The following is a 26,216-nucleotide window of genomic DNA, read 5'->3' as shown; positions in this document are numbered from 1 at the left end:
TCCAGGTGGATTTTGTGGTGCTCTGCTGAATGTTAAGAAGGTTTTGCAATAATCTGTATTACTGAAACCAAAGCTTTGAAAAAAATTAAGAAAGGAATCTTATCTTAGTTGTTGTTGGAGAATGATTCACTGCTCTGCATTTTGCTGGTGCTGTGCCTACTTGTGACTTGTTGTCTGCAGTTGTTTTGAATCATAGGGCATGCAAAAATAACTTGTGACTAATCTTTGCTAGCAGAATTCAACACATTCCTTAGGTTTATTATCTTTCTGTTGATTTTCACTCTTGTCCTTATTTTACATTTTCATTGATAATGTTCTCTTTCTGTTTTTTGAAGTCAGTTTTTCTAATGTATAATATAGTGTATTGATGCATTTTACTGCTGTTCCTACCTCCTCCTCCTCCTTTCTTCATCAGGTGGCAGTGAAGGAACCTCAGACACCTGACGACACTGCTGCAACTGTATTGCTCACTGTAAGTCGGAGTCAGGGAGGACAAGGAGCAGTTAGAGTGATATGGATTATTGAGGAGGCAGCCAGATATGATCTGACTCCTCTGAATGGTACTCTTCACTTCAATGAGGTATTTCTGATATTACAGTACAAGGTTTAGTCTTAAATTTACAGATAATTTTTCTTCTTAGGTGTATTTGCATGGTTTTGTTATGGGTTTATAAAAGTAGTGGGTTATTAAGTACCATACCATTAGCAAAAGGCCAGTTTGAACTGGTGGACTGGCAATATGAAGTGTTTTCTCCACACAGAAAAGGAAAGCTGATGTGTTCTCTTTAAATCAGTATAATGTAATCAACAGGAAGCTAGGCTCTTTAAATCCAGATTGTTTTTATAACTAAGAAAGAGGATCACAAATATACTGAATGTGACGAATGATTACAGAAACAGTTATTCTGTTGCATTTATCTTACCAGTGACTGAGGAAAAATGGCACTGAAAGGATGAGAAAGATAAATAGTAGATCACCCAAATGACTCTCAAACTGGACAGTGTTATTTGACTGTATTCTGTTTCATAGCAGGCTAAAACTCTGAAATAGAAGTTGAAATGTTGGGTGTTGTCAGGCTGTTGTTATTAATCTTAATCATTTGTCTATTACAGGCTACTCAAAATGCTGAATAAACTATTTTAAATAAAATCTATAATCTATTTTGTTTATACAAGGCTGCTTTACATCAAATAAATAGTCACACCTGTTGTCTCTTTTAATCAGCTGAAATATATATATTTTTGTAGGTCTACTACTATCTGGCACAGTATTGGTATCATTTTACTAGCCTATCTCTACTGATGGGCCTGGAAATAGACTTTTATTCCTGAAATTCTTATATACCTGCGTGTGTGTGTGTGTGTGTGTAGAGAATGCGCACACGGGAGCGTGAGCGAGCGCTAAAAGAAGGCTCAATATATAGCTAATTTTTTCCCTATATTCTTATTTTAAGCGTTTGCTACTGACCACTGTCAAAAATGTGGCCTAGACAGGAATTTACTCTGATCCCATATATCTTATCATATATATATACATTTGTCCATAGAATTTATGTATTCCATCAGATATGCACTTTCTGATGGAAAAGATTTCATATAGAAAGTTTTCTTTGGGTTTAAAACTTTGATGTGAACACAGTTTAAAAATTATTTCAATTGTTATTCAGGTAAAAAAAATCCAGTTTTTTTTTTTATTGGATAGGCAATTTTTGCTCTTTATTAATCTGCAAACATTTTTCAGCTAAACAAATTTCTCATTGGAAAAAAGTCAAATTACAAAATACATCAGCATATGCATGCTTAACACTTGAATTGTTTTAAAAAAAAAACTTACGTGCACAGTGTTGTATTTTGCTTTAGTTTTACTTGATGTATATGTGTTTTTTGGTATTTTTACATGGTGCAGACTGAATCCCAGAAGTTGATTGTTTTACATGCAGTACAAGATGGTATATTGGAAGGGAATGAAACATTTACCATTCAGCTAGTCTCTACTGGTGATGCAGAGATATCCCCTGTAAATGGTAAAGGTGTAATTCATTCTCCTCTGTTTGGGGCATTTTGCATGAGAATTTGAGAAAGTCTATTTGTATTACTGTAGTCTGCAATACTTGTGTATGTGGCATGTAGCTAGTTGATAGCAGTTTAAACTATCAGTCCTTCCTGAATTGTTTACTTGTCTCAAGAAATCAAGAGGAATTATGGGTCATAATTTTTTATTCTAAATTAATTGTTGGAATAGACTTCTATATTCAGATATTAAAAAAAAAAGTTTAGATGTAGATACTAAACACTGTGCATAAAGAATTCATAACAAAAAGAAACAAAAAAACAAAATGAAGTTCCGACCTGTAAGAATCATAGAAAAATCCTTGTTTTGAAAGGGACCTTCCAGGGTGATCATTTAGTCCAAAACCCTGGTCAAGGCACAGGAAACTTCACAATTAGATCAAATTGCCTAGGGCTTGTCCACTCCAGTTCTGAGTATCTCCAAGGACGGAGATTGCACAGGCTGTCTGGGCAGGCAGTTCTTAACCACTCATTTCACAAAAATTTTCAAAAGTTAGCTATCTGTTGTAAATATTATTCATTTACCACGAGAACCTTTCTTCTCTTCATAGGTCTGGCAACCATCATTATTGTAGGGGATCAAGGAGCTTCTGGGGTGGTTGGGATAGCTCATTCATCCACATATGTCCTGATCGGAGAACCTTCAGGAAATTATAATGGCACTGCTCTTATTAGGTAGGCACATCACTGTTTTTTTCTAAAGAAAGGACAACATTCTTTTCAGAATTTTCAGAAATTGAGACTCCACATTTATCATGCCTTTCTTGAGTGCTTCATTTACTTCTCACTTCTAAAATCAAAACTGTTTTTAAAACCAGATGCCTGAAGGGCAGAATTATACAATCTATGTTTAAAACCAGTTCACTATTACTGGGGAGCCCTGAGTATTCCTCTCAGAGTCTTTGCATTATTTGCAGCATGAATACATTAAAGGGAAGATGATTTTGATAAAAGGAAAGGGGAAAGGGAAATCGATGACATTTCAAGATTATCTGTGCTTTTCAAGATTGGTTCCTGAATAAGTACTATTACAAAACTATGTGTCCGTATTTTGCTATGATGATTAACAAAACCAAAGTGGGAACTGGGTTTTTAATTGAAACAAAACAATTATATCACTGCATTCAGGCAACTGAGAACAGGATCCCAGGATGAAGGTGTTACTATGTCTTTTCAGAGTGCTGAAAATAGGAACACTCTCCTGTGTGCCCCCAGGTGTGAGCAGCAGAACGTTTTGCTGCTGCTCTGAAAAGCACAAAAGGCAAGCTTATGCTTTGTGCAGCAGTAGTTGTGCCAATGTAGATCATATTAAGCAAAGTCAAATTTTTGCCATGACTTACAGTTCACCAATATTCAAGTCATGAGTAGGATTTGGCTTCAGGTTTTTAAAGAAGCAGCAAATAGAACATTTCTCAAGCGATCTCATACTAGTACTCTAGCATCTTTGTACTTTAAGAAGCAAATTGCCTCTGGGCACTACCTCTCACTCCCCTTTTGTGTCTGGTTTGCATCTGTACCTCCTGAAAAGCAAAATGGAAGGGAGAGAGCTCAGATTTCAGCCCCCACCTTAATACCAGTGGCGCAAAGAAGCTGAAGCGCTCTCCTTAAAGATAATAGGTCAAGATGCCTCCCAACACAGGGAACTTGAAGAGAACTGGAAAAATGTTATCCCTTGGAAGAGTACATTGTAAAGATCTTAATAGTGACCGACTGTATTAAAATTCAAGCTTCACAGTGCTGATAGCATTTATTTCAGGCAAAATAATGTAGCAGGATACTGGTTATCTCAGCTATGAATGTTAAAGGTTAAAGATAGAAAATAAAATTTGTGTTTGTGTTCTTACCTGCAGCCTGGTACGTGGTCCAGGGATTTTTGGTGAGGTCAAAGTATATTGGAATATAACACCTCCTCATCATAAAGAATTTGCTGAGATATCGGGAACCTTGACAATGCGAGATAGGCAGTCTGCAGCTGTTGTTCTAATACAGGTATATGAGAGATTTTACAGCATTTCCATACTTCCTTTTATTTGGATACTATCTTGGTTAGAAATTAATTATACGTCTCCCTCTGAAAATGATTTAAATCCTTTTAGCTTTCATTGGTTCTTTTCCCTAGGCTGTGGACGATAACCGTCCTGAGGAGAAGCATTACTACCAGTTTCAGCTAACTGGAATCAGTGATGGAGGACTCATAAATGAATCTAGCAGCACAGCAGATATTACCATGGCTGCTAGTGACCTTCCATATGGACAGTTTGCATTTTCACAGGAACTGTTGCAAACAACAGAAGAAGAAAAATGGGTATTAGATTGAAATTCTTCTATGTGTAAAATACTCTTTATGCTTAATGCTTTGTGCTTAACTTCAGAAAAAAATTAAAGCTAAGATATATTCAACGTTTATCAAAGTACAGTGTCTAGAATGACTATCTGAGGCTTTTGGAGTTAATTATTAATACTCTGGGAAGGAATGCCATCTACTAAGTTACATATAATCCATACTTAATATAGCAAATTATGGTTACCGATCAGACCTATTGAAAAGATGCCTGTAGAATGGTCTCCTAAAAGCAACTGTAACAAAAATGAAGCCATTTTTAAAGAAAATGTGCTCTCTCCCTTAGGTTAACATCACTGTTGTACGTGCTAGCGGATGCTATGGCAAAGTGCGTCTGTGGTTGCGGATAATAAATGGGACTGCTGAGGAGGGAATTGATTTCACTCCCACAGTAAGGGAGCTGTTGTTTGAACCAGAGGAGGAAAATAAATTGATTTTGGTTGAAATTCATGATGATGACTTTCCTGAAGGTCCTGAAGACTTTTTAGTGACAATAACCAAAGTGGAACTCCAAGGAAGGTAAAGATAAAACTTCCAGTAGAGTGAAAGATAGATTACAAGCAAAGGAATGTAGTATATATGGAATCTGACCTAACTGCAATAAAGTTCCTGTTTGATTCCTCCTCTGTTTTACTAGAAAATTTGATAAGACTGCTATAATAGTGATCATGATAAAAAGTGAATGTATGGGGAATCCAATTCTCTTAAAATATTAATATAAACATTTTGCTGATTAAGATTCATTTAAGCTTAAAAAAAATCATACATTACATACATTTCATGAAGTGTATGCACTTTTATGTTGTTAAAAGTGCAAAACAAATGTTGGCCACATTTTATATTCTAAAAAATAAGGATATTCTATGATAAGTAAAATATGGTTATTTAGCTGGGATATGTTTGTAAAGTTATAAATGCTACAGATGCTTTAGAAATACCAGAAAGAATACTTTATACCGAAAGAGACAACAACACAGAAATTAGAACGCTAACTCAGGCAATTATAACAATATTGGACTCTTGGGGGCTACACTGTAGATACATCGGCATTCAATTCCTTTTTATTTACTAGAAATAGTTAATTGTTGTTTAGTAGACTGTTACTATCTGTCAAAGATATAAATGAATTGGAAACAATATTATCTAAAATAAATCACCAGAGGTGGTGTGTCTTCCCAAGCTGGAATTCTTACTGTGGTAAATCAGAATATAGGAACATTAAAATAAATCTTACAAAATTGCTTGATGAAAATAAAACATTGCAGTGTGTGTCTGAAGGTCCACTGTTGCATTACGCAGTAAGCTGACATTTTTAGGAGCTTGTAGAATTTTAAATTATAATTTTTTGCACCTGTAACAGTGAAGTCTAATACTATAGCCATAAGTATGGCTGTCATTCTTGGACGCCCATTTGCCATCTGGCTTTCCTTTTACATCTGAAAACACTCGCGTGCTAATGGAATGTCTTACTATTGAACGACTGATGAATTAGAATTTCCACAATGCATATGAATTGCAGTAAATACACAGGGTGTGCTTAAGGAATACCAAACCTCCAGTTTTCTAAGGACATTTTTTTTCTTTTTTCCCCTGGAAATCTTGACTTCAGGTATTTATTCTGGGTCATGAGAAAATGCAGGAAAGCAGCATGATGTCTGGAATTACTGTATATGTGCACTTCTTATGCACAAATGAAATCTAAAGTCCGTGTATTCATGATGCACTGGATTTTTCTCTTTGTGTTTATGCCATGCTAAATAAAAATGCAAAAGTGGCATATGTGTACTTGTCATTGTACTGAAATCCTTTGATGTGGAACTAAATTTTTTATAACTCTAACCCTGTATTTTCATACATATCTCCTGCAAGTAGTTGTATTTAACATTTATATTAACAGAGACTATATTAGGAAAGCTGAGCACAGTCTTAGATTCTAAAACAGATGTGCAAACACAAGTTGTTATGATAACCATGTCGTATGTCAGCAAGGGGATCCACCTTGGCAAACAATCTCCAGTTATTTAAGTCTTTGCTAAGTCAAGATTTTAAAGCTTCTCTCTGGTAGCACAGTTTCATTAATGGGCAGGGTTTCATTGTTAGTGGACAGTTTATCTTTGCTTAGAGTATGATCTCATTAATAATTTCCTTGAGTTTGTCAAGTTGCATGAAAGTCAAGTAACAAAGACAAAATGGGATAGAAAAAGTGACACACAAAGATACACATTTCTGGGATCCTTTAAGATACTACTTTTCCATATTTATTAGTTCTAAAAAGTGGGGCCAAAAGGTCTATAGTGATAACTGTCAGAATATATAATTATTTGTGGCAATCTACAGATTGTTATTCATGCTTCTTAATGTTTCTGCAAAAACAGTTAAAAAAAAATTATTTCTTATGTTCTTGTAAGTGGTTTTGATTTTACCATAAAAGAAAATGGACTACAAGTGGATCAACCCCCTGTGGTAGGAAATATCTCCACCGTACGAGTTGTCATAGCAAAGAGTGACAATGCAGAAGGCATCATAGAATTTGATCCTCAGTATGCCGTTCTGCAGGGTAAGTTCACTTAAATTTTTGATGTGGTTTAAAGGATAAGCCTGTGGCTAAGGCATAAATTTTTGAGTTATCTTTCAACATCTGTCCTGAGTCCTGGTACAAATTATATCAGCATCTGTAAATAAGTTCTTTAGCATTTTTTCTTTGTACTTTCAACCACTGCAAAAATAGTAAAAGCACAGTTAAGCAATATTTTATTTACTCATGTACCTGGGGCAATAAACTTGGAGGGCGGGGCAGGGAGAAAGAGTACTTACCTTTTTCAATGTATATCATGATAAGACCAGAATTAGTTTTTTATGACTCAGTATAGTCTGTGGAAAAATCCTAAAATTGTGTTTGGAGCATGTAACAGCAGTGCTGAAGCTACTTTGATACTGCTAGGCAGAAAGTACTATAGGAAAGTGTAACCTTTGCTTTGTTTTGATATTTTTTTGTGTATATTATCATTAAAGCATGTGTAAGTATAGTGTGAACTGATATGTGTGCAAAATAACAAAAATTGGAACCTACCTATTTTTCCCTTGAAGGCAGTAGAAAAAATAGAAGAAATGAATTTGGCCAGCAGTAATAATTTCGTTCTTTGTCGGCATTCTGCCTGATTTACTTAGTTCCGCTTAAGGTAGCTCTTGAATGTTTCTTACAGTCTTAAGCTATTTCCAAATGGAGGTAGCTTGGCTGCTTAATTAAATGTTTAAAAACTATGTGGAATCCTGAAGACTTGCTTTTACATAAACTTTGAAGGTAAAATTAGTTGTTATGGTATCATATAGCACACTAAAACATAATCTTCTTTTGAAGGTATGGTAGACGTTCATGCAAATGAGGTACGCAAATAGCAGGGTAACATAATTTTTCCTATTACTGAGTCAGTGGTTAGAAAGTTTTTACATTAACCATTGACTTTAAAAATTTGAATGGGAAAAAGGAGAGAGGAAAAACTGAAAGCAAAAAAGGAAGTGTATGTAACTGTGCTATAAGGAACAAATTTGCTTGCAGGAATTAACGTGGTGTTAGACATGGGATATCTGCTTTTCAAAGGCAGCACTCAGTTGCTTCAGAAAATCTTAGATTTGTTGATACAAATGGACAAATTGGGTTCATTACACGATCCATTTTATTTTGAATCTGTATTTAAGATAAAATACCTGCAATAGGTTATTCTCAATTATTCTTGCAGTGGAAGAGGATGCTGGAGTGATCAAAATTCCCGTTGTGAGAAAGCATGGCACTTATGGCTTCATAACAGCTGATTTTCTCTCTCGAAGTATTTCTGCACTTCCCAATGGCGTTGACTATTTCATCCATAACAACTCTGTCATTTTTCATCATGGTCAGAACCAGACTTTTATCTATATCTCTATTATAGATGATGAAGAAAGGTAATTAATTTTTCAGATATTTATTTGCTAATTTACTTTTGAGCAGTCTTCCTTTAGCCTGTGTTCTATGCCTGCGTATAGAATTGGTGTTGAAAACAAATTGCTGCAGTGGTGAAAAATTGCCTAGGAAAAAAATAAACTATTATTAAAATTTCATAGGTTATGTAAAACTTATGCAAAACCAAGACATTTTTCTCGTCAGATTATCAGAAATACGAGGTGTTACTGATATTGCTGTGAGTAATAAAATATTTTGCACCACTTTCTTTTAAAAATGAGAGCTATTTAACAGGGATAGAATGTAGGATATTATTTTTATTTCAGATAATACTATACGTACAAATGGAAGGAACGTTCAGTTTTATGTTTTACAGAATTGTTTTCTGCATATCTTTAAACTCTAACTAAACAAAATCGATTAGATGTATGATTGAGTATTTAAGAATAGTTTCAAGCAGTTTTTTTTAAAATTCTGAGAATCTCCTTGCCTTTTTTGGTGCAGTGAATTTGCTGAGCAATTTGAAATCCAGCTGACAGGAGCCACTGGTGGAGCAGTCCTTGGGCTCCACCTGGTGAGCCAGGTCACTATTGCTAAAAGTGATTCCCCCTATGATATTGTCCGATTTCTCAACCAAAGCCAAGTTATTGTTCCCAACCCTGAAACATCCATGACAATGTCCCTGGTGCTGGAAAGAACTGGAAGATTGCTAGGAGACATACAGGTAGGCCCTAGCTGTAGAAGATTTTGAATGCTTTCAAAATCAAAAGATTTTGAAAGCTACTGCATTATCCTTCAAAAGCCTCTTTTTGACTTATTTCTAGAAGGATAATTGCAGCTTTTTATTAAGCCTCTTTGCATGTAGTCGTGGTATAACCGCAAATACTGTTACCTTTGTTATGTTCTTTCTGTTCTGCTTTCATCCTGTTATATATTACGGTCTCATGTACTTTATTTTAAATTAGCTCTTAATTCTGTCAAAAATAACATACAGTTAATTTCAAGCACCAGCAGTAGTTTCATTCAATTCAGATGAATTGCTTCCTAAAGCTGGTCAAAATTTTTTCAGTAGATTGTCAAATATGCATTTTCTAGATTTTTCTCCCTGCCATACAAACCACTGATAAAGGAAGGTGTACACGTGAACCAGCATAGGCCTTTCACAGTCTTGGAAAATGATCAGAGAATTGGCAGTAAAGATCATCAGCTCTTCCTTTTCCTCTGTAAAAATTACCTGAGTCGTCTTTTTGGTTCTAGAAGTCATTTGATAAAATTATCTGAAAGGAAAGATGTCGAAGATAATCATTTTAAAATGCTTAATTTGACCTCCTTAAAAGCAAATCTGATTTGTGGGAAATTTTGAAATATTCTAGTTTTTAATCAGGCTAAAATATATGAACAATTATTTAAGAGATTAAGATCTTTTATTACAGGTTATTCAGAACATATTTGTCTTTTTCTGTCTTCATACAGCACTTAGCAGGGATGATTTTGATCATGAGTACTGATCTGGGGAGCTTTGAAAACAAATGGTGAAAGAGCACAAAATAGAAACTGGCCTGTGTGTTTCCCTTTACATGCTAATTAAAGCTCAGTTTCTCTTCTGTTCATTGATGTCAATAATTTAGAAGTGTTTTGTAAATTAGCATTATGGCTAACTCTTCACAATTTCCTTTGGTAATTGGTCATATTTATTTTTCCAAAAGATTACAAAATTTCCCACATGCAATTCGTTATGAGTATTCTGTCTTCTGTATTAACAACACAAGTTTAAACACCATTAATCACCTTACCTTAAACACCATTAGTCTTGTATCAAATTCAAGAATCTTATGTCACTTATGCTACCTTGTGATTTCTCCCTTAGGGGAGGGGCTATTATTATGTATCACTACTCTAAATTTGAAACTGGTATCTTCCACAGATTAATTGGGACATTTTAGGACCCAATTCAGAAGAAGTTTTATCCCCTCTGAATAGTGACATTGGTGACCCTGTGAATGGATCATTTTATTTTAGAGAAGGAGAAGGAGGTCTGAGAGCTATTAATCTACAAATCTATCCCCATGAAGAAGTTGAAGTTCAGGAGATCTTCATTATTAGACTGAGCCTTGTGAAAGGTGAAACAGAAATAGATCCCAGGGCAACCAACATTACACTAATAGTAAGTTATTGTTGCATTCTTTTCTCCTCCTCTTTCCCATATCTGTGTTGATGCTAGTATTTATCCTACAAAGCTGTTAAACATTAATGTGACTGACTGCATAGTTGTAATTGCGTAGCTTTCTTTTCCCCATACTACTCAGGAGTACTGTTACGGCTTCACTTCTGAAAAACAAACGCAAAGAATCTATCAGTAAAATAGGTATATAAGCCCTGACTTGGCCTTCTTACTTGCACGCTTTCATGGTCCTCTTTGGAGAGGGAATGGGTTTGAGTCCTCATTCCTACATGTCAGTTTGTTGTTGATCCCTTCTCTGACATACTCTTCTCCAGCTGGCATATATAAAAGAAAGGAGAGAATCTGGCTATAGCAGAATAAGACATAGAGGTGGGGGAGAAATGCAGAAATATATGGGAGAAAGCAGAGGAAGTTGTCAAGGAGAAATACTTGCTCTAGGGGTATTGAAACAAAGGAAATATTTGCTAGAACATTATAAGAAGGTAGCAAAAACCAAATCCTTCCTATAAATAGATTTTTTTTTTTAATTTTTATCCCCCTTCCTCCCCCCCCCCCCCCCCAAATCTGTGAAGTAAAGAAGTGCTGGAATCAGGTGCTACTTTCACAGATTCCTCAGGTTCTTCTTTAGGGATGCAGTCTTATCCCTTTGACTGAAATGCTTTGTTTTGCTCCCCAGTGACTTGGCTTCTCAGCCAGCGCTGATGGCTTCTGTAGAGCTAATCCAGGGCAAGACCTTGGGCTTCTTTATGTAGTGTGATTGTTATGTCAGGCTAAACTACAGCTGTGTAGTGGGAAAACACAAAGGGCTTCAGATCCTAGGGTTACTACTTCTGTATGTTTGTGGTTCCCTCCATTTTTCCTTAGCTTTTCAAAAAGCTATAGGAAGAAGTTGTAGAGATTAGACAGGTTTTTGACTCTTTTTGTGAAAGATTTTCTTTCATGGTAGAAGTTTAACCTGAATTTGCAGCAAGGGTTTCTCAAAAATACACTTGTCTGCTTGTGTCTCAGATCTTTTGTTCCCATCAGTCAGGTTGAGCGAGGATTCAGTTTGCTTCCTATTTTCAGAGACTCAAGAATATCAGTGGGTTCTACATATAAATCTGTAAATACTGACTAACAAAAAGAAGATATGTTAGTTATTACTAGGTGTCTAGACGTTTCAGAGAACCTCTCTCAAAATAAAACTCAGTTTTAAGTCAATTCTCATAAAGAATTCTTGTCGTACAGCTAGTGATTCACACAGATGGATGTTGATTAACTCTATCCCAGAGGCTGAGTTTGCAAAGTGGTGATGTTAGAAGAATTTCTATACACCAGCCTAAGGTGCCTGAGCATTTCCTGTTTTAATCAGGGTACTTAAATAATACATTTGAAATAGAACCTTGTCCTTTTCTTTCTTGTACAGCACTGAAAAACTGAAAAGGGGATATCGTGGTTTCTCTGCTATCTCTTAATATCTTACCTCATGTCTATGGGATGTGTTTTCCAAATCCTTTCAAAATTACTTTACAGTCTGAAACAGGTCTAGACCATTTAAAATTTGGAAGTTGTTTAAAGCTGAATGGCCGGAATCATTGTCATTGCCTGGTTTGTTTACCAATAACGCTTTTATTCAAAGCCTAAGAGCTTTGTGTCTTTATTGATAGCATCATATTATTGACACATGTTCAATTTATAACCTGCTCCTCCTCCTTCATCTACACTGTAGGATCTTCTCTCAGAAGAGCAAGTCATCCACAGATTTAGTATTGCTGTGTGTGTGTGCATGCACATGCTTCATATCACTCTCTTCTGAGACCTTGGTGGTTCTACCTACTGTTTGTTTTTCATTCATACAGTCTCTGTTCTAATTGCTACTGTACTCTTGAATCTTTTTATGAGGAGAAAACTCAATCAAAAGACTTAAGATAGATGTGCCTTGTTGCACCTAACAACGAAAATCTCAGTGATTTGAACAAGAAGATAACTCATTCTATATTTCTAATTTTTTTTTTGTTTGTTTCCTTATAGATACAGAAGTTTGGTGATCCCAATGGTATTGTGCAGTTTGCTCCTGAGTCATTATCTGAGAAGAACTTTACGGAACCCTCATCAGTGGAAGGGCCACAGAGTATTACACTATTTGTCAGACGAGTTCAAGGCACTCTGGGAAGCATAAAGGTATTCTCGCTCTTTTTTAGTTTCCTTATAAGCAGTAAAATGTGAAATTTTCTTCAGGATGAACATATGAAGGACAATGGGAATAATTTTTTTCTGTGCCTTTCAGTTGCTTGCTTTTCATTTCACTGTGAAATGCTGCCTTTTAGACTGAATTTAGCAAGGGTTTCAGCCCTAGTCCTTGTGGTTTGGAAAGCTGAACTCAGTCTCTTCACTAGTCAGGAAAAAAAATTCATGAAACTGTACATATTGCAGTGCTGCTCTCTCTTCTCTCGCTCGCTCTGTCTCTCTCTGTGCTTTTGATGGGAGAATGGAACAGAGCATACTTTCATAGTAAGCCTTCTTTGAGATGATCACAGCTTACTCTTTTCCAGCCATTGCCCAAGGTAAGAACTGGACTTTTAAAATTTTGAATCAAGACTGACATTGGATTTTACCCAAAGTTGTTTAGAAGTCAGCATTTTAATGAGTGTTTATGTTTCATTCTTTAATTTCAATTAAAAAAAAATCTACTGTGTTTAGTGAAGACTCTTGGCCCCTCTCTGAATTGAGGAATCTTAGAGAGAGGAAAAGCAGCAAAGAGTGTGACCAAATGGAAGTAATTTTAAAAAAGGTTCAGAGATCCTGTATAATTTTTAAGAAATCGTCTTAAGATTTGCAGAGGAAGTCTTTACATTCATAGTACTGGTGTTAGAAGAACAGCACATTCTCCTTTTGCGCAGAGATAGTCTGTGAATATCTTTCTGTATATACCTTAAGCAGTTTCTCTTTTACATACTTAAAAACAATCTGTGCCCTATGCTGTCTGTAGTGAATCCTGAATGTGAAAGCGTATGACCCTGTGGTAATTTGGTTTGGTTTTTTACTTATTTCAGGTTTACTGGGAAATATGTAGTGATTCTAACATCACAGGTGACTTCCTTCAGACAGAGGGATCTGTTGTCATGGCTGACCAGCAGAGTACGGCTGAGATAATTATCTATCTGTTACCTGATGATGTTCCAGAACTGGATGAAAACTATGTGGTACAGCTGACTTCAGTGGAAGGTGGAGCCGATTTAGACCAAGAGAAAAGAATTTTAAAGATCAGTGTTTTTGCAAATGACGATCCCCATGGAGTATTTGCCTTGTACTCACATCAACAGTCAGTATTAGTAGAGAGAGACCTTAGTCGGTATGTTCAAATTAATGTAACTCGGCATGCTGGGGCATTTGGAGAAGTGATCGTTGAGTACCATATCTTATCTCATCATGAAGACCTAATTGCACCTGAGAATGTGGTGGGGCGCCTATCAGTAAAAGAAGGTGCCAGCTTTGAAGTGAAAAGAGTGCCAATAAGCAGCCAGGTCTGTAATATCCTTTTAGCTCCTTAGATAGCTACTGTTTACGTTTGTGTTCATCACCATACAAATGTGTTGGAATAAGATATTTAACTCAGTCGTATCTACTGTGAAGATGCAGGAAAGAGTTTTAATAGTATGAGTTTCCTATTTATAGAATATAAGCATGGTTAAATATCACTTTTTCCACATAATAATTATAAAATCAGTGCTGTACATATATTCATGTATTCAGTTTGTCCCTCTGTCATTGCTTTGTGTTATTATCATTTCAATGTTTTTATCATTATGTCCATCCAATTCTTTTCTCAAGTTCACCTTTTGGATTGTCAGTAGCGGTCTGTGAGACTCATGAAGCAGTAGATAAATATACCTTCAGTCTTCTGTACTCCCTGGTTGTTTATGATTACAGTCTTGCATCTACACTTTGGTAAAACCTAAGGATTAAAACCAAGTTGAGGCCCACTACATTAGATACAGTTCATAAAAGTGGCGATAGTTGCCTTACAAACATTCCAGCAAACCGCTTCACAGCATTGTTGTTGCTATTTTGAGAAAGATGATCAATAAATTACTTGTCTTGAAATAGCTGATTTTTTTTTTTTTTTTTGGAAGTAGAACAAAAGTTGCAAATGGTTCTGTTACATAATTCTTTGAATTGGTGGATATTGGTGGAATTAAATTTCGACCTCTTTTCTTAAATTCTCTCTCTCAAAGACATTTCTTTTACTGGGATCGAATTTTACTCTGGAACTGATCAGTGCAAGCCTGGTTAGGGGTCCTGCCAAGGATGTGCCCAAAATATTAGAAAAAGCGAAGTCAGCTATTCTACTTATTCCTGAAGAAGCTGCCAATTCACAGGTGAGCAAACTGGCTGCAATGTAACATTTTTAGCACAGGAGGGAGCTACACAACACTTCATTGCAAAATATAGCTACTGTAAGGATTCAATTGACGCCTTAACAATTTTCATAATTACAGCCAATTTAATGGCTGACAAGACTGTTATAGTTATTAATACTGTATGTTATCTAGTCTTTGCGTATTTTTCGGTTCTTACAGAAATGTGTTAATACTGTTTAAAAATATCTTCATCTGTTCATTATACATTCCAAAAAACTAGAGTAAATAGTGTAAGTATTATAGTTAAGCTACTCTATTGTTTTCATGAAATGAAAGCCCTAAGACTTTAAGGAAAATAACTGATTCTGGGCAATGTTACGTCTTTAGGTACTGCAGCCCAAGAGTAGATAATAGCATGTACGCAGTAGTATGTACAACAAGAGATGGAGATCGTGCCTTTTTTAAATTTAGTTAGCAGTATATTTAGCTAGTCATGGAGTGGGAAATAATGAATTTGGCTACTTTACATGAGAGTAGGGAAAAGAGTCTTTGCCTCCACTGGTATAATATATGTGTTTTAGTTGCCTTTTTGTATATTGGACAAAGAAAATAGCATGTTGGGGTTTTCTCTCTGAAATTCTGTTGAAGTTTTTATTAAATTGCTTTAATGTCTTGAAAGACTGTTCTATCTTTTAATTTGTTAACTGAACTTAATTCAAATGGTCTTTCTGTAAACATTGCTTATCCATCTGTCACTGCTTTTAGATTTTTTGAATTATCCTTTTAGCCCCATTTGCTATTTGAAGGGAGGGGGAAAAAAAAAAAAAGCAGATTATTCTAGCAAGAACATTTCCCCGAACAGTGTCATCTAGCAGCAGCTTCCTTTTCACTGGATACACAATTAATAATTTATTTTAGGTCTGTGCCTTTATAGTCCTGCAGCTATTGCCTGTGAGAATTAAGGGTGTATGTGTTTGTTTTTCTTTAAAGGGCAGACACACAAGGCTATGTTCAGAGTTTTCAGTACGGAAATCTGAGTCATATCTGTTCCTTTTCCCTGCGATCTAATTCTCAAAAATGTCATATTTATAAATGTTGTTGAAGTCTTGTCCAGGAAGTGTGGATGTATATGTAGTTATTGTAAATGTTTACAGTATGCTTGCACATATGTTATTGCCCATTCTTACCTCATCTTATGCAACGAAATTTATTGTGTTTCCATAGGTTGGCTTTGAATCTGTTATTTTACGCCTTACAGACATTGTAGCAGGAACAGGTCAGGCTGTGATAACCAGAGAAGGAGTTTATGGTTCTGTGACAGTTAACTGGACTTCTGGATACCCACCAGACGTAATCACTGACTTTGTTCATCCAGGCAATATTACTCCTTCTTTTGGTGAGTATTTGTCTGAAGAAAGAGCTACAGAAGTTCCATGAGTGAGTGAAGATACTCCATTTTAATTGTTTGCACCTGTACACATTTCCTCTCTTAATGAAGCATCTTTAGAATGAAAGTATGTGGTCTGATTTTCGTCTGTGACTGACATGTTTATTTAGTCAGTAAGAAAAGAATTACGTTACATAGATACATGTCTGTGAGCTAAACACAATGCCATGCCCCTAAAGAACAGCCTTATAAAGAAAAGATAATAGACTTTTGTTGTGCAGATTTCTCCTTCCTAAATGAAATGATACTGTGATTGAAGTCCCTCTCTCAGCATGTTCCCAGGGGAAAAGATGATTTCTATTTAGTGATTTTGAATTGCACTCTCTCTCTTCTCTCTCTCTTTTAATTCAGGTAGTACTGTATTTTCCTATGGTGAACAGAGCAAAGTAATTTCATTTCGCGCTACTCCAAGCCTAAATAAACACGAGTCATTTGCTGTCTGTCTAACAGCAGTGCAAAGCAATGTGTCTGGTGGGGCTCGCCTGAGGTAAGGATGTTATAATCCTTATAGCATGCATGCTGTAAGAATTACAATCTATGTACAGGCATACACCTTATGCAAATCTCTGTTAAATTACAGAAAGGTATGAATATGTAGTCTCTTAAATTTGTAAATCTTGTCTCAGGTAGAAACAAATGTCAGTACTGCAGATCTGACCTAATAGTCAGAACTGAGGCTTTCCTCGAAGTCACGTCTATTTCATGCCAATCAGATGCAAGGTGTAATAGGTATGGTGGCAATAATGGAGGCAGTTAAGGAAAAGAAGAAGCCAGATTTGCAGTTTTAGCCAGAAAGCGAAATAATGAAAGTGAAAAAGGTTCAGGTTAGAGTGGTGATCTCATGAGACTTTTTATTATTTGCCCTCTAACACTTCTCATTAATCTCCCTAAAAGTTCATAACTAGATGATCTTTGATAACAAACACTATTTAAAATAAATAAATTGAAACGAGTAATGCTCAGAAGATATCTTAGTTTTTTTAAAAAGAACATTTAATCTTAGCAACTAAAACATTATATTTAGTGTAGGTTTCAATCTCAATTAGGTGATTTATTCTTCAAGTTATTTTCATTCTTCCCTACTCATTGGTGGCTAAAACTGGAATTATAAAAAAGGATGAATGTAGAATAACAGTGCGTATGAAGAAAGGTATTGGCATCACCATGTTACTTCCTTCAGATGTGCCAGTCTAGTTATAAAGCATGAACTTGTGCCTAAGTACTGTGACAGGCCTTCTCCTAGGCCTGTATGTCCTTCAGGCTGGTGTCCTCACAACACCTATTTACCATGCAAATTAAATACCTTGAATCTATGAGAATGAAGTTTTTTAGAAAACTTAGGACTAGATCCCACAGGAAGTAAAGCTGGCAATTATTTTAAAGGGTTTCTGACTCCCTTAAAGGGTGGAAAGGGTCTAGTTTATTTACCAAAATCCAGCAGTGCAATAGTGCTGTTTGGTAGCCTCTGTCATTGAATACTGGGTCAGTTCTAGAGAGAAGCGCAAGACCCAAGGTTTAGCAAAGGCTCTTTTGGATGCAGATTAACATAGTCTTTATCTCTATACTTATTCTTCTCATAAGAGGGAGATGTATTAAATACGAACATAGGAATAGTGGGGCTCAAATTTGGAAAAAGTTACTATCAGAAATATTTTGAGGGGACAGTGCACTGAAACCCCATTGTAAGTCTTAAAATAACATACTTTCATTCTTTAGCTTCCTAGCTGTAACTGTAGCTCTGGTAACATCCTTCTAGTCTGCAGTTTTCTCTTTGTAGAGAAAGTTTGTTCTGTGGTTAAAACTAGTATTATTCCAAATGACTGTACTGTAATATATCTCCCTGCATTGTGATCACAATAGAAAGACATCGTACATTCCTTCTCCCTTCATTTTCTCAGGAAGACCTTTTTTTTTTTTTTTTTTTTTTTTTTTTAAAACCTTTACTGTCTCCTGTATTGCCTAAGAATTGAGACTGGCCTGTGGAAAACTATTTGGCCTGATCATTCCAAGAACGCTTTTTAGGAAGCCTCTTTATGCCTTCTCTCTTACTGTTGCTGTTTCTTTCCTCTACTGTTATCACCCAAATTCTACGATTTTTTTTGTCATCCGCTTTCTCACAGCCATCATTGATTATTCACTAGAAATTATTCAATTTAGGTGTTTTACTTTTCTTGTTTTCTCGCTCAACTTTTATCCTGTCTATTTCAGGACAGGATTTACAATAGCTGAAATTGAGCCATTGGGAATCTTCCAATTTGCTCCTGACTCAAGATATGTTTCAGTTGAAGAAGACGTTCAGGCAGTCACACTGCATGTCCAAAGACTGTTTGGTTTTCAAAGTAATCTCACTCAACTGACATATCAGACTACTCCAGGAAGTGCCAAATCTCTAGAAGACTTTAGACCTGTCTATAATGGAGAGCTTATGTTTGTACCTTTTCAGACAAATGCTGTAGTAGAAATAACAATAATTGATGACACTGTTTCTGAAATGGAGGAATTTTTTTTTGTAAATTTGACTGCTGTGGAAGTTTTGGGAGTTCAACCCTTGAATCCTAACCGGAGTCCGCGTCTGAATCCAGCTTTCAGTGTTGCAACAATTAATATCGTAGCTAATGATATTGTTCATGGTATACTCAGTTTGGGGCCAGAGTTTATATATATTGAAGAAGATGCAAACAATAGTACCCCCAACATAGTGATACTTCATATTAGAAGGACCCAGGGTTTTGCTGGTGATATTGAAGTAACAGTTAAAACCTTTGGTGGAATAAGTGCACAGAGTGGAGTAGATTTGTATCCTTTTGAAAATGCTTATGGAAAATCAGACTTTACATGGGCAATGGAAGGAGAAGATTTTGAGGAACAGTCAATCTCTCTGACTTTGCTGGATGGTGAAAGAGAAAGCAAGGTATCCATCAGAATTTTTGATGACGACGAGCCTGAAGGACAGGAATTGTTCTATGTTTTCCTCTCAGATCCTGAATGCGGAGCTCAGATCGTGGAAGGAAAGGATGATTATGGATTTGCTGCTTTTGCAACAGTAATTATAGCAGGTAGCATTTATTTTCCAGAAAACTAGTAAATAAGTCTGAATTAGCGAACAGTAAATAACTCTAGTTTTATTAGCAATTTTCATGTAAAGATTGGAATTTCTTATTGGAGAATAAGCAGGGTATTTGATTCTCAAATATGAGTTTTTCAGATCAGAGGAAGCTATCTAATGTTCCTACACCAAACCTCACCATACCTTACTTAGCAATGTAGCTCAAAATACACTTTGTTTGCACTCCCCTTATAGATGCTGCTCATGTCCATTCTTATACTGTTTTACTTGATGAAGAGAAGGACTAGTCTTGAACTTTTTTCCTTCACGTGTAGTGGCATTGTATTTTTTTTCCTTTTTTTGTGCATTTTGCCACTTTTATATTGTACTAGGTTTCTACAAAGTTTAAAGAACAGGGAAGTCTGTTCTGACTTTTAGATTCTATGTACTTCATCTCTGAACTTGCTCAGTTTAGTCATCCTCTGCTTCTGGAGAAGGAGGATAGGAATGGGCTTAGCCATCTAAGGAAGAATTTTTCTGTTGGTTGCTGCATGCTATGGGGGCAGAATAAGATCATAGCTCCAATTACCCTTAAATTGTAAATATCTATCAGATTTTTGGATTGAACATAAATTAAGTTTGAAGATAATATAAAAAAAAGGTTTTAAAAACAAGTTGGGAATAAGAACACTTTAGGAGATTTGAGGGCTTTTGTTTTGTTTTAAATCAAGAAACTCATATGAAAGGTCCAACTGGAAGTTGTGTGTAAGCAGATACTTTTAACAGAACAAGACAGATGTTGGGGATCGGGATGAGATCCTGCTCTAGGATGAGTTTATGCAACAACCAGAATTACATATGCAAGAACAAACTATTTAAATTGTGTGTTCCATTGATATGCAGAGTCACTGGAATTCAGCATGCAAATAACCACTTGCCTGCATATGCAGGTTAACCGAAGAATTATGTGCATAAGTGCAGGTTGGAATTTGAACTTGTATTGAATCCCATAGAAGTGTATTAACATGTTCTAGACTTATGCTCTGAGTAAAGTGAATACAGAAAATAAGATCAGAAGACAACATTGACAAAGAAGAATGATCAAAGCATATATCTGACTTCAAACGTATAGCTAGAAACATACATCAGGTTAAATATTTATATATGCACATAAGCAAACACACAGGTTGTGTTAATCTTCTGTATATACATTTAAGTTTAACGTGCACTGGGTCTGAAATAGATTCCCTTCCCAAATGTAGAGTAAAGCTGTCATTACCCATGAGGAGAAATCAGGATTTAATGGGAGGTCATGAAGGCATTAGCCCTCCTAATTAGTCCTCTCATTAGTCCTGTTTGTGTGTGCGTGTGTGTCTTGTTTTTTTGGGTTGTTTTTTTTATCTTCCCTGCTATTTATGTTCCTGCGAGAACAGTGCAGTATTTCCAGCTCCCTAGTTCCACACACTGAGTTAAGGATGCAGGAGAAAACCTAAACTACTCATCTGGGAAAACGAAGGGGTTCAACAGCATTATGGGGGAGGTAGGACGGGATGAATAAGGTGGCTGAAGTCATGTCCTTGGAAGCCTGTCTTTATCTCATAACCAGATATGACATACTGGCAATCTAGGGGCACAATGAAGTCCATTTCTGTGTAGAACAAGTATGTTTTAACGATTATAGTAGACGTAAGATAGATAAAGCGAGTATTTCGTTGGGGCATTACAAGCAAGGTTTTTGAAACCGTTCTGGGCCAGTCTAACACCTCGTCTCTTGGAGTCGAGGGCCACAGAATTCAGTCAGTTTGCTGAACGCTGCAGAAAATGCAAGGTTGTCTGCATAGGTGCTGCCAGAATTCTCAAAATTATTTATTCTACCAGTTAAAATAATATGTAGTCATACAAACATTTGAAGTTCTGGATAAATATGGAGAGCAAATTAAGAACTGTCATATTAAAAGACATTTTCTTTTCTATTCTTTGGAAATGTTTCCTGCTGGTACTTTGCAGCATGCTTCAGATATCTCCTTTTCATCTTTTTAGTAGTTTTCTACATTAAAAAATACCGTTTAGTCTCAACTTAATTTTCTTGTAAATTACTTTCATGGACTGTTTCCCATATAGGAAATGATCTCCAGAATGGCATTTTGGGATTCGTTCCAGAAGTGCAAAGCGGTCTTGTTCTTGATGAAGACTCAGAAAATAGAGAGGTGCTGCTGATTGTCACAAGGCAACCAAACAGGTGCAGGCAACAGCTGATAAAACTGCTGTCCACATGTGCTGTAATGTGCTGTGTTGAATCAAGGATGCTGCTGTTAGTGGAAGAAGTTATCGTAGAATTTTATAGTAAATCTTGACTTTCAGCTCCTGTAATAATTAGCCAGAATTTGGCAAAGTTAAGCTGTAAACATGAATAGGTTTGTCACTGTACTGTTACTAAACAGAAACAGGAAAAACGAGTATTTTCCAACTTATACCACAGTGAAGCAAGTGTGAGAAAAACTTCCCTATTGCTTAATGCTAAGTATTTACTTTGCTAAAGGTGCAATTAAATTTATAATCTCCTTGTTTACCTAAGTGTCGGCATTCTGCTTATGTCTTCTCTCACACAGATACTTTATTTTTCTAGTTAACACATGTATACTTTACACATTTATGTGTACTTTCAAAAGTATACTCAAGTGCTCTAAGTTAATTTCAAACTTATGGGGAAGCCAGATTTTGCCTGGTTTTCCAGGCAGGTGTTTCCCTTTATATTAAGGAAAGTACTTGGGCACATGCCTTGCTTTCAGGCTCCAGTGACTCTTACTTAGCTATTCTCATGTTTTCTGAAACAAAAGTTGAAAAGCAAATTGATCTGGGTGCCCCAAATTGCTTGATTTTTCTCCCTGTGTTACTTTGTTGTAATCCAATCATATTTTAGAGGAAGTAATTTAAATCAAGAGAAAGAAATTTTCATCTTAAAACAGTTTGTTCCCTAGTGATAAGTCTTGAATATTAATGGAAAACTGATGCATCTCCGGGGTGTATGTTTCCTAAAGCAATAGTTGTCTCCTTCAGTACATGCATAGTGTTTTTCTTTGCTTGTAGGGCTTTTGAAGATGTGAAGATCTTTTGGCGTGTGACCTTTAATGAAACTTCTGTTGTCCTTCTTAAGGATGGCATAAACTTGGAAAATGAACTTGTGTCTGTGCTAGGAGCCACCAGCTGCATGGCAGGTCAAACAATATGCAACATCTCTATTGAAATAAAACCTGATAATGTAAGTAATTCTTGCTCATTTATGTCCAACATGTTGTTGATGTTGTTGAGCCACAGCCTAGAAAGCAATGCAAGATGTAAGATGTTGGAAATAGTGATAAAAATGGTGCATTCTCGTAGCTCAGTGGGGAGGCCATTCTCCTGCTTGAGATATATTTTATTCATTGGCTCTTTAATTTAAAAATAATATAGACAGTAGGGGGACACAGGCTGCCTCACTGAGTAAACTGGGATTTTGAACCTGGTTAGTCTAAGTAATGGTATCATTATTTAATGACGGCAGAAAGTGCAGCAGCTGCAGAGACATGCAGTTGAACCACGTGAAGCATAAGCATGTGCCATTCTAACAGGTGCTAATGGAAGGCTAAAGTTCCCTATGGCATTTCAGTAGATCTGTGTGTCTCATTAGTTAGTCAAGATTATTCCATTTCAAGAATGCTTAACACAGGCTCCAAATAACAACCCAATTAAAAATATATGCTGTATAACCCCCCAAATATTTCCTAATTTTTCCTCCAGTTGTAAGTACCTTATACATTAGTAACAAATACATTACGAAATGATGAAGTAATAAATGCACTCAATAAATATTTTACATTTTTTATGGTATGGCATATTCTAAGTTTTGAAGGTTTTGACTTAGTCAGCTGTATTGAGTTAGCGAAGAGCTGAATGCTGTTTTCCTAAGTATTACAGTATGATTTCCAAAAGTCCAGAACTGAAACAAAAAGCTATATTTGCTAATAACATAATTGACTGCAACAGTCGTAATGCTTGTCTTTTTGACTGTTATGTTATGGTCTTTTTTTTTTTTTTTTTTTTTTTTTTTGCAAGTTTGCTGCTTCATGAGTATATATAATAGGTACAAATGACATATTTCCAAATGAGTTCTGGAAGTAAGCTCAGTGATGAGATATCTAGTTTTAAACATTGGTATTTGTATTGTAGGTTCCAAATCAAAGATGAGTTGCAGTGTCATACTGAAATTTATGATTGCTACCTTATTTTCAATAAACAGTTGAACATTAGGACTGTAGAATTGACTGAGCTAATTCATTGGTATCCAACACTAAAATTCAATCACCTGTATTTCCAGACTGATAGAAGATTTCTGTATATCTAAACCTTTGAAGATCTGTCAGATAATATCTCTAGGGTTTGTGGGTTTTGGATAGATTTAGTTAAACCTTCTGAGGTTTGCTTATATTACTGTAAACACTAAGGCTGTATGTTAAATTTTTTTTCAGAACTTTTTCTTGAGTTCAGTACTCGAACTACAGTAAATATTAATTGCAGTTTCAAAATTGCATACATTTCTGTGCAGTTTTTCCACTGGTATGTGTATACATGCCTTCTTTGTAAGACAAAAAGAAAGTGAAAGAACGCTTTTTTCACAAAATGTATACCTGTGTAACTCCATCATCTGGAAAACTGAACTCTTAAAGTGTTTACCTTCATGTCTCATGACAGACATACAACCACAATATATGTAGTATATAAATAACTACTTTGTTTGAATAAAGTGAGATCACATGTGAAAACCTATGAGATTTCACTATTGCATGTGACAGTGGTGCTTTTTGCAACACTGACCTTTTAGAATACACTTCATTGTACTTATCAGACATTTTGAGAAGAATGGTTACGATAAATATTAGTACAAATAATTCATTGTGCATACAAAATAATGTATAATTTTTTTTAAGTTGGAAGTAGTGAGCCTTATAATGATAGGAAAATCCTAACTCATTTACAGGTACCTGAATTTGAAATGCATTTTTTCGTTGAGCTATATGGAGTAAGTGCAGGAGCTGCGTTGAACAGCAGTGCCAGATTTGCTCTTATAACAGTTCTTGAGAGTGATGCTCCTCGTGGTTTAGTGTATTTTGCTGTGGGATCTCGTTTTGCTGTGGCTCATAAGAAGGCTACTTTAATGAGTTTGCAAGTGCTCAGAGATTCTAGTACGTCAGTAACCACAATGGTTAGCTACTTCATGCAGGTAAGATTGACACGTTGTTCAACCGTTTTCTATTCTCTAAAAGGGAAGGTGACTGCCGTTAGCGTTTTTAGGAAACAGTCAAACATTCCCTGAGCCCATGTAGTCTACCTTCTTCATTTTTCTATTATTAGAAAGATTTAGCTTTCATTGCATTGTCAAGAGGGATTTGTTAATGGTAACTTCAGTAGCCTCAAAGACTGTGGTCAGTCACACATTAAATCCATTTCTTTCTTTGTTCTGAGTCTATTCTGAGACTTCAATTTTTGAGGCTTATTTCTCGAAAGTTATGCTTTAATCATAGTAGATCTCACCATCATAATTCAGATACTAACACACTTGCAGTGTTAGATTACAACTTTATTTACGCAAAGCACACTCAGGGAAAGAGAGAGGTTCTTTTCATCAGATGTTATTCCATGTTCTTGAAGTACTAACCTTGAAAATTTTCAGTGTGATGCAAACTCTCATAGGGTCAAGTGGATTATGTCATCCCCATTCATTTTTTGAAAATGTGTATAGTCGTAACAGTAGACTGTTCTAACTGCTGACTGTTTTATCTGTAAATGAGTGCCCCATTATTATTAGCAGGTGATGAGTATTCTCCCGTAGAAGAAATAGCACAGCTGCAAAAACGTGATTCTTTCTGATTCCGTACCATTGTAACTCCAAAATCAGAGCATAGGCTGGAAGAGGAACTCCTCTACATTTGCCATTGTAGTGGCATAGGGCTTAGGCTGATCTACGTTATTGGATTTTATGCCTAAAGGCATTATTATGAGGGAGTGTTTCTATAACAAAGCGTTATGTGACCAGTGTACTTCTACCTCCCTTTTTAATACAAGGCTTTGTATGCTATTATCATATTGCATGTGTATATATTTTAACTACATCAAATAACTTTTTGTTTCTATGGATTTGTTATACAGTAGCTGGCCAGTGTTTTGGTTAGATGGTGCACTAAAAAATTTTCGTGTTCTTTCCAGCCAAGAGGAAGTGGTCGTTATCCTTTAGCTGTTAAACGCAGAATTACTGCTGTTTGGTGTATGCTTAGGCTGAAAGCATACCTCCTTCGCCATTTGTATTTCGTATAGGCTATAACAACCCTGCTTTGTACGATTTTAGGTTTTGAGTATCAAAGTAATGGTACCTGAGAGATAAGAGGTCATGGGAGGCAGTAAGGGTGAGGTGCTTACTGGAAACAGATGTTTATCTCATTTCTACAAAGGTTTTTAACACATTGTTCTTGTTGCTAATACTTTTATAACTACTTATTTCCCTCTTTCCTTGTTCTCAGTTGGAAGAGATAAACAAAAGGAAACTTATGCCTGGAATTGGCACAGGTGATGTGAACACGTTCTAGAGCAAATATGAACAGATGTATACTGCACTGATTTACAGTATTCTCCTGAGAACTCAAAACATGTCTTTTTTATTCCAAAAGCAGCCTTTACTAGTATAAAGCTAAATATTTTCAATGTTTTCATTGAAAGGGGCCTAGTATTTCACAAATAAAAATCCTTACTTTTCACAGCAGGAGACTTTCTGAAGCTTACTTGAGAGTCAGTATATAACCTGTGCTTACTAAATGAATAGATA

At 35.9% G+C, this 26,216-nt stretch overlaps 1 protein-coding gene across 1 annotated transcript in view; it reads left to right on the top strand.

Annotated features, from left to right (window-relative positions):
• The window catches only part of LOC104150173 (adhesion G-protein coupled receptor V1), a 273,763-nt gene that overhangs the window by 96,323 nt on the left and 151,224 nt on the right, over window positions 1-26,216 (top strand). Inside the window, exons 60-78 of the mRNA XM_068926389.1 lie at window positions 416-580; window positions 1,907-2,024; window positions 2,622-2,745; window positions 3,921-4,059; window positions 4,190-4,375; window positions 4,698-4,930; window positions 6,820-6,968; window positions 8,149-8,350; window positions 8,853-9,072; window positions 10,273-10,512; window positions 12,541-12,690; window positions 13,563-14,033; window positions 14,745-14,888; window positions 16,095-16,266; window positions 16,669-16,804; window positions 18,526-19,373; window positions 21,485-21,602; window positions 22,451-22,622; window positions 24,378-24,620. Coding sequence (XP_068782490.1) covers window positions 416-580; window positions 1,907-2,024; window positions 2,622-2,745; window positions 3,921-4,059; window positions 4,190-4,375; window positions 4,698-4,930; window positions 6,820-6,968; window positions 8,149-8,350; window positions 8,853-9,072; window positions 10,273-10,512; window positions 12,541-12,690; window positions 13,563-14,033; window positions 14,745-14,888; window positions 16,095-16,266; window positions 16,669-16,804; window positions 18,526-19,373; window positions 21,485-21,602; window positions 22,451-22,622; window positions 24,378-24,620 — 4,230 coding nt within the window. The remainder of the gene's footprint in view (window positions 1-415; window positions 581-1,906; window positions 2,025-2,621; window positions 2,746-3,920; window positions 4,060-4,189; window positions 4,376-4,697; window positions 4,931-6,819; window positions 6,969-8,148; window positions 8,351-8,852; window positions 9,073-10,272; window positions 10,513-12,540; window positions 12,691-13,562; window positions 14,034-14,744; window positions 14,889-16,094; window positions 16,267-16,668; window positions 16,805-18,525; window positions 19,374-21,484; window positions 21,603-22,450; window positions 22,623-24,377; window positions 24,621-26,216) is intronic.

This window comes from Struthio camelus, chromosome W (assembly GCF_040807025.1).
Source record: "Struthio camelus isolate bStrCam1 chromosome W, bStrCam1.hap1, whole genome shotgun sequence".
NCBI lineage: Eukaryota > Metazoa > Chordata > Aves > Struthioniformes > Struthionidae > Struthio > Struthio camelus.
This window is presented reverse-complemented; position numbering and strand designations above follow the sequence as displayed.